The sequence below is a fragment of the Epithele typhae genome, assembly GCF_022376455.1.
Source record: "Epithele typhae strain CBS 203.58 chromosome Unknown BXZ73scaffold_14, whole genome shotgun sequence".
Classification (NCBI taxonomy): domain Eukaryota; kingdom Fungi; phylum Basidiomycota; class Agaricomycetes; order Polyporales; family Epitheliaceae; genus Epithele; species Epithele typhae.
This window is the reverse complement of record NW_025954205.1, coordinates 375710-391566: the sequence shown is the minus strand read 5'-3', so window position 1 is coordinate 391566 and position 15857 is coordinate 375710. Positions and strand designations below refer to the sequence as shown.

At 59.2% G+C, this 15857-nt stretch overlaps 3 protein-coding genes across 3 annotated transcripts; 1 reads left to right on the top strand and 2 right to left on the bottom strand.

Moving 5' to 3' along the window:
* Positions 1-3123: 3123 nt before the first annotated feature.
* Positions 3124-4751, bottom strand: BXZ73DRAFT_99915 (uncharacterized protein; the record flags this gene model as incomplete). The annotated part of the gene is made up of 8 exons (XM_048028165.1): positions 3124-3441; positions 3500-3619; positions 3685-3796; positions 3853-4018; positions 4079-4184; positions 4387-4489; positions 4556-4598; positions 4655-4751. 8 exons carry the CDS (start codon positions 4749-4751, stop codon positions 3124-3126), a joined length of 1065 nt encoding a protein of 354 aa, XP_047879489.1.
* Positions 4752-6121: 1370 nt separating this feature from the next.
* BXZ73DRAFT_99913 (uncharacterized protein) lies at positions 6122-8017 on the top strand (the record flags this gene model as incomplete). Its single annotated transcript, XM_048028164.1, has 9 exons — positions 6122-6134; positions 6477-6623; positions 6676-6718; positions 6773-7016; positions 7065-7167; positions 7223-7388; positions 7442-7553; positions 7614-7733; positions 7796-8017. 9 exons carry the CDS (start codon positions 6122-6124, stop codon positions 8015-8017), a joined length of 1170 nt encoding a protein of 389 aa, XP_047879488.1.
* A 1992-nt stretch (positions 8018-10009) lies between these two features.
* Positions 10010-11465, bottom strand: BXZ73DRAFT_76356 (uncharacterized protein; the record flags this gene model as incomplete). Its single annotated transcript, XM_048022406.1, has 8 exons — positions 10010-10198; positions 10270-10380; positions 10437-10548; positions 10603-10780; positions 10836-10938; positions 10993-11209; positions 11260-11302; positions 11366-11465. 8 exons carry the CDS (start codon positions 11463-11465, stop codon positions 10010-10012), a joined length of 1053 nt encoding a protein of 350 aa, XP_047879487.1.
* Between the last annotated feature and the right edge of the window lie 4392 nt (positions 11466-15857).

The window sequence follows — 15857 nt, the reverse complement described above, 5'->3', positions numbered from 1 at the left end:
CCTAGATACTGTGGTGTCAGTTGAAAACGACGGAGGATATGAAGCGTGAGGAGGGGGTGATGTGCGGCAGGCTCGCAGTCTGCTCCGAATAGCTAGAGAGTCGTCACTTATGAGCTCGTGAAGACCCGATAAGATTCTTCCACATATGTCGAGAAGGTGATCTGAGTGGACCCGTGATATCTGCCAGAATTCAGATCATAGACGTCCGCTTCTCATCTCAGGTACTCATCTGAGAAGCCTGCATAGCTATTCTCGAATGATTTCTGCTTTCCCCCCCTTGTATGGTCCCGTTTACACATGCGGACAGCTGCTCGGCCTCCAGGTTCACCGTCATGTATCAGGCAACCGCACCCGTACTTTCGGGGTATGGGCCGGCGTACGGGCCGGCTCACTGACCGGAGTCTGTAGATCCGGATACAATCGAACCGCTGACAGAACCCAATCGACATCCGGAGCCAGGAGTCGGTGCACGATAATAATGAACCATTTTTTACGACTCAGCCATAGTACGCATTGTGTAATCGATTTATTTCCTTTGCGCACTGCCCTCACAAAATCAGTGCCCATGATTTGAAAAAGATCCCCATACTTCCGAGTAATCACGAATCACCATGCACTCGGCGAAACCATCTCCTTGCGAAGCTGATGTCCTCCAGTAACTGCATGCGACAACTCTGCCATCAACTCTCAAAGACACCGTGAGAGGCACACTAAAAACACCACTCGTCGGGCTGTCGATCTCCCACACCGAATTATTTCGGATCCTGCTCCGCTTGGCCAGCATTCTTTCCGTGTACAAGTGCTGTACGATTTTCACACCGTAAGAATGTGCCGCACACACATAGGGAAACCACGATTACGGCTTGTACACGCTGTACTTCCATATGCAGAAATTGGTCCACCAAGCATGTCGAACTCTCAGTATATGTTCATAATCCTGCGAGATTTCTCCGCACACACAGACGACCCAACGTAGTATTTTTGCAGAGCGCTGAGCAGTGAGAGGTGCTACCAGAGTAGCGCGGACCTGCCACTTTTCCAGCGGCATGGAAGCAGATCTCGTTGAAAACTCCGTGGGCATGCAAATGTGAGTAAATGACACTTACACAGCGCCGCGTCTAGGTACCGTCTCTGACCGTGACGTGCGTGTTTTGTGCCACACGCTAGGACCAGGAGCTATCGGCCTCCTCGGCCATCAGCGTCTGACGTCCATGATGTCCGTACCTCTTCTTGCTAAGCGTGCGCCTGAGTCCACATCATGAAGATGTAATCTTTGCACCTCCTTCCCAACTGTACCGCATCGGGTGGACCTACTGCCGACTTCCTCCGTTAGCAGGCACCTGCAGGTTACCGAGGTGCCCCGTATCTAGCCCCTTGTCCGCCTCGAAGCCATATCCATTTTGATGCGTGCTACAGTGTACCACGATCGTAACCGAGCCGCCAACCAGGTTCCGCTCCTGCTAAGGCGTCTTCATTGCGAAGACGGCGACCAAGGCCATGGGACACATCGCCTCCCGGTTGAAATCGTCAGCGAATAACAACTCTCATTTCAGAAAGATACACATACTGCGAGCGGTGCGAGACATGATTTTACAAAGGCTTTATGCCCGAGAGTGAAGCGGTACTACAGCGTCCGGATCGCCACAGATCATCAGAAATACTAAGGGTGTCCGTGGATAGCCTCGCGATGTCCGCGGCGCTGACATCCAGCTGAACCCATCAGAACTCAGACGGTTATGATAGAAGTCAGCGCGGACGAACTAACACCTGTTTTGAAGACGGACTACCCATATAATGCCTCACGAGGAGGGCCATATCCCGCACCACCCACGACGCGGCGCGTACTGCCGGATGGTTTCCGAATGAGTCCTGGAGCGCGGGCCAAAAGTGGTGCGAGGGCACAGAGCGGGGGGTGCGGACGCGGCCCGTTCGAGTCTCGAGAACGCGGCTGCGCAAGATGGCGGAAGACTTGCGAGCGGCCTGAAATCGTGTGCTGTGGGAGCGTGAGGAGGATGACGGCGGCAGGCGAGTTGATCGATCATGACGCAGGGGGACCCGGCGGCCCGCGAAGCTGCGAATTGTGGGCGGGTGCGAGTACTGCACATGCTGCATTTCGACCTAAAGTTCATCGATTTTGGGCGTGAACTGAACTTTTCCAGCCGAAATATTTCATGGCGCCCCGTGACCGCGGACACTAAAGTTCATCCCGTTCACAGCCCGGGGCAATCCACGACGATCTCCGGGCCCGCTCTCTGCCCTATCCGCCACTTTGAAGGCGTACCTCCAGACCGCAGCGCACCGTCGACGTCGTGCACATGCCGCCTCACGGAGTCACGATGTGCCAACCAGCTTCAAGATGGCGCATGCTCGGATGCGTCTCATTCCTCTCCCGTCCCCAAGGTCCAGGGTCGCACAGACGTCTCATCGAAATGAGACGTACCCGACATCACCAGCAGTGACGTCATCGGCAGCCGGCGGCCGCTCGCGGAGATGGCGACAGGGCTCCGGGACAGCTCCGGGAGAACGGGACGCGGACGCCGGGCGCGGCGGAGTACGCGAAGGCGTTTCGGAAGCCACGAAGCGGATGCTGAGCACGGTGTGGGGAGACAGGGTGGACGAGTTCGGCGCGCAGTTTGAGGGGGCGTTGGAGCGCGCGGTCAGGGAGGGGAGGTCGTGTTGAAGTGGGAGGCGTACTGCGTGATCGCGAAGAAGGCGTAGGTATTCGGAGGATCCACGTGGTGATACTAGTGCTTGTAAACCAACTTACACTGCGATCACCTCTGAATCCGGACTCTGTGCATACCGAAACGTCGGAATATACGTCGAGATACAGCATGCTCGAGGGAGCACACTCCTGAATAGCAGTTGTGATCACCAAACATGGGTATCTCGTTAGGTGAGGGTTTTTTTCACTTGATGCTCGAGGCTTCTGCAGTGGCATACAGGCGTGTTCGAGACATTCGTGAGGTTCAACGACGAGAGCAACACGGGTGGAAGAGATGAGCGGGGCGGCCCAACACGGCTCGGAGAGGACTTGTCGCCGTTGTAAGTCACGCGATCTGGCCGATAGGTCCTCCACAGAAGGCGGCAACGCCAGTCAGAACGTCATCAGGCGCATATAAATCAAGCATCAAACTGGTCCTGTCGCCTTCGCAAGTCGAGCACCCTCTCCCCCGACATCGCCGAGACGTACGTAGAGCAGGGCCTCGGAAGCACGAGCTCCCCCGCAGAGCCACACTTCGAGTGTCCCTCTTCTCTGGAAGCTTCCAACCCCACAGGGGATAGCGATATCACCGCGTGCGCGGCGCTCGCCTTGGAGTCCGCCGCCGCCGGCCAGGCGAACACTATCGAGTCTCCGGCCCCGGTCCTGTCGGGGTGGCAGTTCGCGAGCTGCGAGTGCTTGTGTCTGACGATCACGGTGATCAGCATCGGGTACAGGCCCTGCGAGGAGAGACGGTTCAGCGGTGCGCACGGAAGGCACACGTTCAGAAACACGAACGATGACGTAGACCAGGCACCCCCTGAGCAGGACGCTGGTGATCGTTGTGTACCCGACCACCGGGACGCTCGTGTCGTCCGCGACGGCGGAGCGGCTGACAGCAGAGATGAAAATGAAGAGCTGCGGGGAGCGACGCGCCAGGTTAGAGAGGAAGAATCGGTACCAACCCGCGCGCGGCGATGTACCCCCAACGCGCAGTAGACCGCGCCGGATTCGATGAGCAGTGAGAGGATCCTGAGCGCGCGCGACTTCCTGCTGCCGCTCCCCAGCGCGGCCTTCAGCATGCGCGCGTGTCGCCTGGGAGGACGGTCGTTAGTGCGTCAGCTTGGGCACGGGCCTTCGCGAGCGCTTACCAGGCTTTGAACGCGATGAGCGCGGTCGCGATCACGTTGTTCGCCAACGACACGGTGAACGCGGCGGTCCCAAAGCGGTCCCGAGCGTATAGTTGGGCAGTGTAATCGTACGCTTGCGTGTCCGGGAATGGAAGAGCAGACTTGTACGTCTCCACCAGGCCCAACCCTGCACGAGAGGTTCTCGGTGATCATACGCAAGGCGGAAGCCGCGCTGCTGCGTACGCACCCAGCGTTGACGCGAGAGACAGGAAACAGACGCACCGAACCCAGATGTTTCCGGGCCACAGCACGCAGCACGCTCTCCACCAGACGGTGCCGTCGCTGATGAAGATCTAAAGGGATGTCGTCAGTACTGAGGCTGATCATCGAGCAGCATTCCAGCAGCCATTGGCTCACGCTGATCGTCAGACACGCCGTGGCGACTCCGGACTGCACGCGCTGAGAACGTGCTCCCCAGTGCAATTGTTGAGCTTAGAGGATCGAGGAGAGCGGCGCCTCGATATCCAACTCCGCGTTGAATGTGTACAGGTTGACGTCGTACACCGTTGTGAAGAGGAAGAACAGCAGCGTTGAGACGAAGAGGAGCAGTACTGATACGAGCTGAATCTTGGGTGATCGGCGGGACAGGCCATTACGTCTGGAAGAGATCGTTCGTACGTCGGTCAGCTCTCGCAGTGGATGTAGCCAGGAACGGAGCACCAACAACAGGAAAAACAAAGTGGCTGCGGTCACAGCGACCGTAATTCCTGCGAGACACAAGTAAATCGGCGATGATTGGTGGCAAGGAAGCGTAAGGACTGACCGAAGAAAAACGCCGAAAGAATGACCGTGTAGATCTGCGTCGACACCCATGGCGAAGCCAAAAACGTCAGCTCCGTGCCCCGTGCACGTAGCGCCATCGCCACAGGGTTCGTGCGTACAAAAGGGACGAAGGGGAGGAGAGTGAAGATGCGCTCCCCATGGACGGGGATCGACCTTTATCGCCCTGCGTCGAACGAGAGATCTGATGGGCAGGCTTGTGAATCGAACCCCGTATGCTGCGTTGATACGAAACCGGAGAACTACGGATCTGACGAGAAAGATGGAGTCACCCGCGATGCGAATGGAACGGAGATGCTGTCGAGAGGCTGTTCAATGAGGAGGATATCAACGGGAGGAGGGCAAACAAACATCAATGCAGAATGCTCAATCAAATCTTTGCTGCGCGTGTGAACGCCTGTTCCGGGACATGCTGGCATGCGTTGCATGACAGTTCTCGGTGTCTCTTGGTACCAGAATCCGAGCTATTGTTTCCGATCGCACATGAGCGCAAGGCGATATGAGCACAAGAGCACGAAAACACGAAGAAAAGTAGCCCATCACCTCCCGCGAGTCCATATGTGTCAGGGTACTCATATACTCACCCTCTTCCTCATATCTCACTCCGCGCCCTTCGTCCTTCAGGCCTCAGCTCCAACACAACCCGCACTTCCTGGCGCCTGACGATCAAGACGTCCTCGATCTCGCACTCGCACGCGAGACGCGCACCCGGAAGCACTACACGACCGCGCAGATGAGCGTGCGCACCTCCTGTACCGCGGACGCCTTCCCGACGCAGTTCGTCGGCCTGCGCGAGAACGGGACGTTGAACGCCGCCTCAACGTGCCTAGACACCCCATTCCGTGCTAGCTCCTTCGTCTTCTCCTGAGCACTGGGGGGACCGGCGCTCGGAAAATAAGCCCTCCGGAAGCATGTGGAAGTACCGCGCGTCGCGGTGGAGCGAGTACGCGTACAAAGAAGTTCGTGATGCCCGGGAGCGGGAGCGGGAGGTGCCAGCGGGTGTAGCGAGACACACGCGGCAGGCGCTCGTCCGGACCGGTGCTTACTAAGCATTGACGCCGAATATGGAAAGCTCGTGTCAGCGCGCAGAGGCCCAAGCCTCTTTCTTTTCCCCACTTCGCGTCCACGCGCACCAAAAGCGCACGCACCTACCACTCCCAGGGCTTTGGTGGAAGAGGGCAGCGGAGTGGCAGCCCTCTGTTGCCTCGCGCTCAAGCGGACGTCCGGAGACGCGACCTTCGATCGCGTCGTGTCGGCTAGCAGCCAAGTAGAAGTTTGGTCCACAGGTCTCACAGCGCTCCGTGCGGAGGTCTCAGCCAAATGACGCGTGCCCAACGTGACGTCACCGGCAGGCCGCGGCTCGTCGTTTCCGGCGCCTACGCTAATATCTCCGCAATTGATGTCGCGGTGTCGCGGTCAGAGCGTGGTTGCCGTTAACGTTGCCCTCCGGATGCTCCTCAGAGGTATGTCACTGCCTGCGTTCTCCCCCATAACATCGCCCACCTTTCGTCTACAGTGAGAGGTACTCTTTGGCGACAGGCCCGGCGAATACCGCTGTTGTTGACTGACCAAGTCTAGTAGTACTACACAACGGAGTTCACTGTCCCCTCACGCAAAGTGGCAGGACATGCCGGCATCGCGTCGCGGCCCTCGCAAGAGGCACCGCAGCATCGCCTAGCGGCAAATAACTCTATCAGTCTCGCTTCGGCGAAAACGTTATAACTTATAGATCCCTTAAGCCCCGCGGTTCGGTCTGCACGGTCTGCCTTCTCCCTCCATTTCGCGCTCACTTTGCACCGCTGCAGACCCCATAGGACCCTCCCCGCGACGCATGCTCGACATGGTGACCTGCACATTCAATCTCGACCCCAGCAATCCCGCTCTCCTCGCAAGCATCGGACGAGCTTATGACGGATACCTCCCGAGGTCGACCGTGTCTTCCGGTCTGTTCGGTAAGTTCTCCAGTGCTTCCTGACCCGACCCATGTACAAGACTTTCCCCCAGGCATCTGCACGACGCTGTTTTTCATGACGTTTTGGGCACTCTGGTACGTACGCTCGAACCTACGTCGCCGCTGAGTACTCACCAGACGCGTTCCTAGCCGCCGCGGCCTGAGTCTCCGCTCAACCCGGCTTCTTTTCGCCGCGGCAACCGTTCTCTACGCGTCAACAACAGTATTCTTCGTCTGTGCCGCGTTGAGGATGCGCGCGGCCATGCGCCTAGCGACGGTCGTCTCTGCGTTGCAGCAATGCACCATCGACGTGGGGTCCGTCCCATACCCAACCCAGCTCGCGCGCGAGGAGAGAGGCTTTAATGTGCCGATGACGGCCACGCTCGCCATCAACGTACGTGCCCTCCTCCGTCCTTGCGGCCCGTTTCTTAAGCCCGTCCAGTCTGTCGTCAACGACGGCATCGTCCTCTGGCGCGCGTTCACGATCTGGTCGTTCGACAGACGTCTGTGCACCGCGGGTGGTACGTTGTTATCCGTGTCGTTCGGTGAGCACCTCTCTCCTCGTCTCCGTCCTTACGCGGGCTAAAGTATGTCATGCAGTCGCGGGAGTCGTCTCAACCGTGGAAACCGCACGCCGGATAACTTCTTCCGAGTCTGACGCGCCGGATGTACCTATCCTTCTCGGGGACGCAGCAGGGATGGTCTGCATCCTCGCCTCGCGCGCCGTGAACTTGCTCGCGATGGCGGCGGTGTCCAGAAAGGCGTGGTACGTGCACCCAAGGCCGCTGACCGCACGCCCAGCGCTGACCGGTCCGCCAGGCGTCACTGGAAGACCGTGCGGAGCTGCTTGACGGAGATGTACGGGGGCTTTCGGGCGCTCCGATCGTTGATGCTGCTCGTGGAGTCGGGGATCGCCTACTGCCTCGTCTGGGTGCGTCGTTCTCCGTGTGGACCATGTGCCGGTGCTCACGTGGGATCGCCTTCACTGCAGTTCCTCGTCGTCGTCTACCACGGCATCTCGTTGACGATCGGCGTTGACTCCTCCCACACGACGGCCACGTACGCACGCGGCGTCAGCTGGATCGTCGACAACTGCCTCGTGTACTTGATCGTGCGTATCTTCTCCGCGCGGTATTGACGTCGCGTTGACGACCGTGTCCCGCATCTCGCCAGGCGATCTACCCGTTCGGGCTGATCACGGTGTTCGCACTGAAGGGGTCCGTCTTGGACCACGTTACCGCGCTGACCAGGGTCACGCTTAAGAGCGACATGTCCGGGGCCGAGTCGACGGGAACGGGTTCCATGGTCTTTGCTTCAACGAAAGCGGAGAAGATCGCCACGCTCTCGTGCACGGACGGCAGTCAGAACCCGGTCAGGGAGTACAATGCCTTTTGACCTCTTTACCTGGGTCTCGGCGGTATGCCGAGGAGTGATGGGCATTAAATCTATTTGGATCTTACGATAGTGCACTGTAGTAATCGCGAGTTGGCGCATTAATTGGAGTCCAGCTGGCCCCGCGTGACTGTCGCTGCGACAAGCCGCCGAGGCGTCAGCCGAGGAGATCACGCCAGTCTTGCACACAACTTCTTCTACCATACCGCCCTTCGCGCCGTTAGCAGCCTTTTCCGTGTGTTTCGTCTCTCGGTACTACGCCTATCGACGGGCCGTTGGAGTACTTGACACCCGACGCGAAACGAGTGACGTCATACTTCCCCACGCGAGAACTGGAGGATGTCCGTGAAACCGAGGCAATGCGGTGAGGTCGAGTCCGGGGGAGTGGATAGTACTCTGCGTCCGCGAAAGTCCGTAGCATAGAAGTCCTCTTACTCAGGCGACTGACGGAGAGTGAAGGGTCTCCCCGCTGTTCAGATCGGGCAGCTGGTCCTTCGGACTCAGCACCCAGCGCGCCGACGTGGGTAAAGCGGAACGCTCGACACCGTGCTGAAATGTATCCGGAAGACGATGGGGCTGCTCACGGCCGTCTCTTCCGCGGGACGCTTCTCCCGCGCGAAGATGGCGACGAGGCCGATGGGATACATCGCCTGTTCGCAGAGGCGACGGCCTGAGCGCAGGGGGAGACGTATCAGAGGACGAGGAACGCACCACTAACGGGCATACACAAGATTGGATGAAGACGTTGTGAGCGAGGTAGAACCTGTGCAGCGTCGGGGAGAGGGACGCCGGGTCACCCTTGGCGAGAGTGAGAAGGATGGTGTCTCCCACGCAGACGTACACCTGCGCGGGTCAGAAAGATGATGGAAGCATCAGCATCCGGGGGTGAGCGGTTGGCGCGAGTCTGATTACCCAGAGCAGACAGTAAGCCGCACCCGACTTCAGCAAGACCCGGAGCGATCTCATCACTCGCGATCCCGAGAGGGTGCCGTGGACAGTTTGATGATGCCTCCTGGTATTTGTAAGTAAGCTTCCAGAGGAAGGCGGGGCGAGACGAAGTCGCATCTCGGCGAATTCAGCGCATTCAGAAAAAAACTACTCACCCATGAGGTGGAGTCTTCGTATTCAACGGAGGGCTCAGCAGACAATCTGGGCATCTGGCCAGCGGCTTGCGGCCATACGCATTACGCGCAGGAGCCTAAAATTGAAGCCAGTGGGACGCCTGGCGGTTTGGATGGCCCTATGAACATCGAAATACATATGCGAGGGATGCAGACTCACGAGAGAGAGAGAGCGACCGCCTGCCACCACCAAACGTGTCAGTGACATTCGCGTGACGTCGCAGTGACCCGACTCGTTATCGCACGTCACCGTTTCTGAGCTGACGTCAGGTACTGACGTGCAAGCGCCGCCTCAGATTCGCTCGTGTCCGACTGTCAGAAACCAGGTCTACGGAGCAGACGGTGCCCAAGACCGCCGCGCTTGGGTCAGCACGCATGAAACCGCGAAGCGCGGACATCAGACAAGTATATCGTCCGAGCCTGAGGCCCTGCTTATGGTACCGAACGTCCAAGACTCGACGTCAGCGGGCGGAGTCCCGGCGCGCAGACCGCGGGCGCGGCCACACTGGTTGAGACGCGAGCGTCCCGCCTCACGCGTCCAGATAGAGCAGATCAATGAAAAAAAAGTGTAAAATACAAGGTGAAGACATTGCCTACAGCTACAGCTACGTGTCGGTGGATAGGTCCGTAGATTCCGTTTAGAGTTCGACCGGAAAAGCCCCAAGTACGAGGCGCTCTGTTCTCGCAGGAGCGGCGTTCCCCATCGAGCGTGCGGGCTCGGAGCGGTGGCGAGGACGATGGCAGCGCGCGACGCGCGCGCCCTCGCAGGCTCGAAGGACGGGCCTGGAGATGCAAGTCAGTAGAGAGGTCCGCGTGGACGACCGAGTGGAACGCACCCGGGGGATGCGGGAAGTGAGACGCGGGGTGCGTGTTACTACCGTGTGACGATGCTCCCCTCGCTCTCATTCCCGATCTTGTCATCGGCGCGATCGACGCTGACGTCGTCGTGGGACGCGTGCGAGAGCGTGTGCAGGCTGATGGGCCCGGTGCTGAACCGCGTCGCCTCCTGCAGCGTCGACTGCTTGGCAGCGAAGATGGCGATGAGCGCCATGGGGTAGACGGCCTGTGCGGAACCGAACGTCGTGGAGCTGAGCGTGCGGTGCGACACGAGAAGCACGGGCGGGTGGAACGCACGATGAGCGGCACGATGCACGAGAGGATGAAGACGCGGCCGGCGACGTCGAACAGGCCCGGGGTGCCGACGTCGTGCGCGATGTGCACGCCGAAGAAGACGGCGATGAAGACCTGCGGGGCTGCGCGTTCGACGCGCGCACGAGAGAGCGAAGGAGCTGGACGCGCACCCAACACAGCGAGTAGGCGATCCCGGTCTCGATGAGGAGCAGCAGGAGGTGGAACGTGCGTGGAAGCCCGCGCCGTCTCGCCAAGCCCCGCCTAACCGACTGCCAGTGGATCCTGCAGAGCACTTGTTACGAGACGTACGCGCACCGAGCTGACAGAGTTCCTCACCATGTCTTTGCGCTAATGAGGGCGGTGGCCACGACGTTTGTGAGCAGCGAGAAGAGGACACCGGCCAGCCCGGCTCTGATGTCGAGGAACTCGGGGAGATGGAACGGGACTGGAACCGCGCCTCGGCTCGCCGCCCGGTAGATGGAAGCGCCGTATGCCAAAGCGACAAATCCGCTCACTTGGGGGAGGGTTGAACACGCGGGAACAAAGACGAGAGGAAAAGAAGCACGCACCGAGAGTCGCCAAGTTGAGCACCCCCGCGATGATGATGGCCCAGCGCGCGTACCCCCAGAGGGCCACGGCGCGCCATATGACGACGGCGTCGCCGACCGCGGCCTGGGAAGTATGAGCGCATATAGTCGGCGGGGGGAAAGACGGGCGGGTGCTCACGTTGAAGCCCAGCGTGTTGAAGACGGTGAGGGTCATGGCATAGACAAGACGGGCGCGAGCGGGGCTGGCGGTGAGCCCTGCGCTTTGTTGGTACATGATGTCGTCCGTCGCGAACGCGGCCACGATCGACACCGCGAAGAAGAGCGCGGTCGAGATTGTGAGCATCGTGGTCGCGGCGAGCAGTGCCTGGACGGCGCGTTGGCGGAGGTCGCGTCGCCTGCGTGCATGTTGGAGGGAGAAGGAGGGAAAAGGAGGAGAGGAACGGACCAGAGAAGCACGAAGGAGACGACGGACATTGCGACTACCACGCCTGCCAGCGATTGACAGGATCCGTCAGTCTAAGCTGCAGTTGGCGCAGGGGCGGCGGGCGTACCGGACAGCGTCGACAACAGGGTCGTGCGGATGACGAGAGTGTCGAGAGTGTCGTGGTACTGCTCGAGCGACGCGGTGGTGGCCGCGCCGTCGCCAGCCATAGCGGAGGGGAGGAGGAGGACGCGGTCAGTCTCCCGAGCCAGGCTTCTATGAGCGCGCGGAGTGGGACGCGCGGCTGCCCACTGCCGGCGCCCCGCTGCCCCAGGCACATCAGATGCTTTTAGCTTCGCTTGACGACCGAGTCCAACCGGTCGTTCTCGAGTCTCGAGACCACCTCAAGCATTATCACCACGCATCTACCCCCAGTTCTTGTTGTGGAGACCAGCCACATAGGCTTGATTTTCGTGGCTGGCCAGAGTGAGCTCTCCGAATCCCCGATCGGTGTAGTTCAGACGAAATCCTGCTGGGGTTGCCGGAGTTCCCTCCCACAAGCCGTCCTGTTGGCGATCGCACACTCTGCCACGCTCAGCGCATACCTACTCGGTCTTGCACGCATCATTGAGACCACAGCCTCCTTGCCTTGGCCCTTCACCCTCGGGACTGACAATACGCTATCCCGACTCGAAGCTGGTGGCAAGATTTTCGTCCAGTACGTCGAATCTTGCTTTGTTTCTTGGATTGTAGTATTTCGAGACTTCGTATCTCTATTCTCTAACAGTATTTCCACCAGCGGTGTCAAATTTACCTTCGAGATTCTTGTGGTGAGCGTCAGGCTCCAAGAAGGCTCCGCGTGAGTAACTCGGACTGTGAATTCAAAAAGAGCCCGCACTAGCGACTTCTACAGAAGGCTACACACTAGTAACGCGCCGCGACGGAACGGCCCTCCTTCGTGCGCGTCGTTGTGGCTCATGCTGTGTATCCCTCCAGTTCTCGCGACTTGTCCCCGCGTTTGCGTCTACACGGTACGTCAAATTTCCCGTCTGCGTCTTCCGCGCCCGCGTTCGCACATCCTGTTCCCCTTCTCCTCCACGACACCCATATGTATGTGTAGTTGATATACGATTCGATAGCGCCCCGCTCTCGGATAATGTACTTGCTTTGTCTATGTCACACCCGTTCATGTCTCTCGCAAAGATGGTCACTGCCGTTCGGACTGGGCTCGGCCGAACACGTGCTTACTAAGCGTAAATGCCGGATGTGGGAGGCGCGCGTCGGCGAGTCTCTTTTCCCATCAATCTTTCCCTCCTCCTCCGTCGCATCCAAGCGCATCCACCCCCCTACTCCCAGCACTTTGGTGAGGCATGGCGGCAGCGATCGTGCCTAGTATTGGCTCGCCATTCCCCAGGCGGGCGCTCGGCTTCTCCCATCCCACGCTCTACACAGGACACGTTCTCGAGACCCCACCTCACCTACCTCCAACTGGCCTACCACACGAGGCATAATACGCAGTTAGGAAGTAGATTTCGGGGCGCCTGCGGTGCGTCTTATTCTGTTCCAGAAAGTCATTTCCCATTCATGCGAACGGCGAGTCTTATAGTTACCCCTGTCGTGGATACTATACAGGAAAGCTCTTCGGAGTCCGCCGTCACGGCGACTTCTCAAACGACGGCACGAGGCTCCAGTGCGTCGCCTAATCACTCGCGATGGGCGCGCTTGGCACGTCCCGTGTCAAAACGATTGTCCTCCTCGACGGAGAGCATTGAAGAACCGCGAGCGCGCTGAGAGGGAACAGCGGCGAGGTGCTGGCATCTAAACACCGTCATCCGAATTCGGGACCGCGTACTGCACGTGCTGGGTGCGTGTTCGTCACTTCGTTCGGGGCCCTCCCCGTTCACATTGGCGCTCCTCGCTCGCTCGTCCGTTACGTGCGCTTGCATGGGTGACTCTGGCCAGGTCGCCGCCACTGCCGCCGACGCTTGTAGGAAGGCCTCCCTTCGGCCCCGTGTCTCCGTCACCTGGTGCCTTCTCGCTCCCGTCATCTCATCTAAACCCAGATAGTCTATACTGCAGCGCTAATCCGCCTCGGTTCATCGTCAGCTGGCCTGCCTTTGCGGGCGAGGCCTTGAGGTGTGGCTTCCCTGTCAACACTCGGGCGCATCCTGCGACCACGACGGTGCCGTCAGTCCCTCCCCATCCGCTCGTATCGGGGGTGCCCCCCTCAATAAGGTATCTACAATGCAGCGGCCCCGGCTGACATACCAGGTGCACTCGTGACCTTGGCGGGCACGTTCTATCCAGTCAACGTCTTCCGGCCCTGCTGATGGAGGCCGCTCTGTTCGGCGAGTCCCGCATTCGTTCAGCGTACACGTACAACCAACCCGCCGCAGCTGCCCTGACTGAGGGCGCCGTCACCACATTCCGCGCACTCATGTACGTACGCCGCCTGGAGGTAGCGGTGACCATTTCCCCAGTCGTCGAAGAAGTGAAGAACAGGCGCGGTTCTCCTCATCTATCCTTCTACGCATGCTTCTTGATCACCGCTCGTGCCGAAAACACCATGCCCCTTGCGATCTCCGGCTTCTACTGACACATCAGATCGCCAGCATGGGCTCGCTGGGTCTGCGAGAACCCCGCGACGTGCACTTCGTCGGGTCGCGGCGCCCGCGTATGGATTCACCTTGCGATCAGCCCATCGGCGATGAACGTCGGCGTCGCGACCGCACTGGCGCCTGCACGGTGGCCGTTCCGCGTCGCCCATCACACCAGACCGCACCTGGACGACTTCCTGCAGCACGGTCCCCGGGAGCCACTCAGGCGAACTTTCTCCGTCTTTGTCAGGACAGGAGGGGCGCGCTGCGTTCTGTGGGCACGCGCTTTCTGCATTACTTTCCATGGTCGGCGCCCCGTACTGGTGCAGCCGTACGTCAGCTTCGCAGACGGCGTCGTGCTCGGGCGCGACTTGTGGCCCGATGCACTCGACGTCTTGGCCGACCGGGCTCTGCACCCATTCGGTGTCGCGGATAACGTGTTTATATCAGGGTGTATGTGGTGATGTACTGGTCGACGTGAAGGTGATCGTGATGGAACGTCCTCCCGAAGTTCCCGACGCGTGTTCAGGCGAAGCGGCCACTGCAATAGCGCGAGCGCACTCGGGGATCGTATGGATGAGGGGAATGTATGTACAGATTCCAAAAACTAAGGACCGACACAGTGCCGGAGGTGGGGAGTTCCCGGCTTGGTTGTGGTCACCGTCTGCGTCTTAAAGGACATAGCTAGAGGTCTGTCGGAGACTGATTTACTCCATAGATGGTTGTCTGTTTCTGAGGCACAACGACGGAAAGCCTCGCGAGGACGGAGGGTGACGTCATGGATGCCAGATGCGGATGACCGAGGAAGCCTCTAATCCTAACACGCGCAAACAAACTCGCGTCACGGGCGAGACGAGGCAGCGCTTGCTTGGGCTTCGGGATGTGCTCTCGGAATTCCCCCATAGATCGCCGTCTGTGCCGTTCGCAGACGGGACGCTGCCAGGTGCGTGCCAACGAGGTAGCGCCCCGGCGAAACTCCGCGTAGCAGCAACGATAGAGCGCTAAGTGGTTTGCGTGGGCGCACTAGTACTGGTGAGCTCCTGGCAGGGTACTCAGATCGAGTTCTCGCCAGATCTATGTTGATAACATGTCATAGAAGACCAAATTACGCGACTGGAAATCCCGAGTGCGGATGTGCACGAGCTGTACCTCCTGATCATCGTTCCATCACCCCACCGGCCACAGTGGGGTCAGAGAAGGCAGAAGTTGCCGCGAAGCCTTGACTTGCGCGGTGAGACTTGGCTATCTGCCCCGTGTGTCCCTAGAGACACAAAATGTTTGAGATATCAGCTAAAGGGAACTTGTTGCTACAGGTGTTCGCGCTCGTGGCGCGAGTCCAGACGCTGTCGCATCGTGAGCACGTTCTTCCGTCATGCGAACAACGCGGAGCACTGGGCCTGAGCACTTGATTGATAGTTGCATTCCTCAGTGTTGCATTCCGCTGGCGCAAAGAACAAGACTTCCACACGCTGATATGCCGATCTCCCGCGTACGACGAACTCCCACTGCTGCGCAGACAGCTTGTTGGTTCGGAGACCGGTCCGACACCTCGTACGGGGGCCGCACGGCCGCCAACCCGAGGCTCTCGTACTTGCACGTATGTCAGTTTGTCTTATCACAGCAGCCAGAGAATTCAAACGCGTTCAACACGAGGCTTCCGCGAATGCTAGCGTCTACCACGTGGCTACTGTGTTGTGGCGTCTTCGGCCTCGGTGAGGTAAGCAGACTCTTGTTTAATTACGTCCTCTACTTTTCAAACTGCTGGATATCGGTGCCGTAAACTGGGGATGAACGGCCGTGTCAGTCCGGCGACCCAACGACCCTGGAATTCGCCTCTCGCTTGTCATCGAGGGCGAGTCTCTTCCATCGAAGCACACATGTGTGCTCCCCATTCATCGCTTACTCTGGTCGGCTTTACTTACACTCCTGCAGACAGCTGCGCAAATCGAGACGACAGAATGGTCGCGAGAATGGTCGCGATTAGGGTGGAACGTGGGCGCACCGACCGACACGTTTTGGATGATT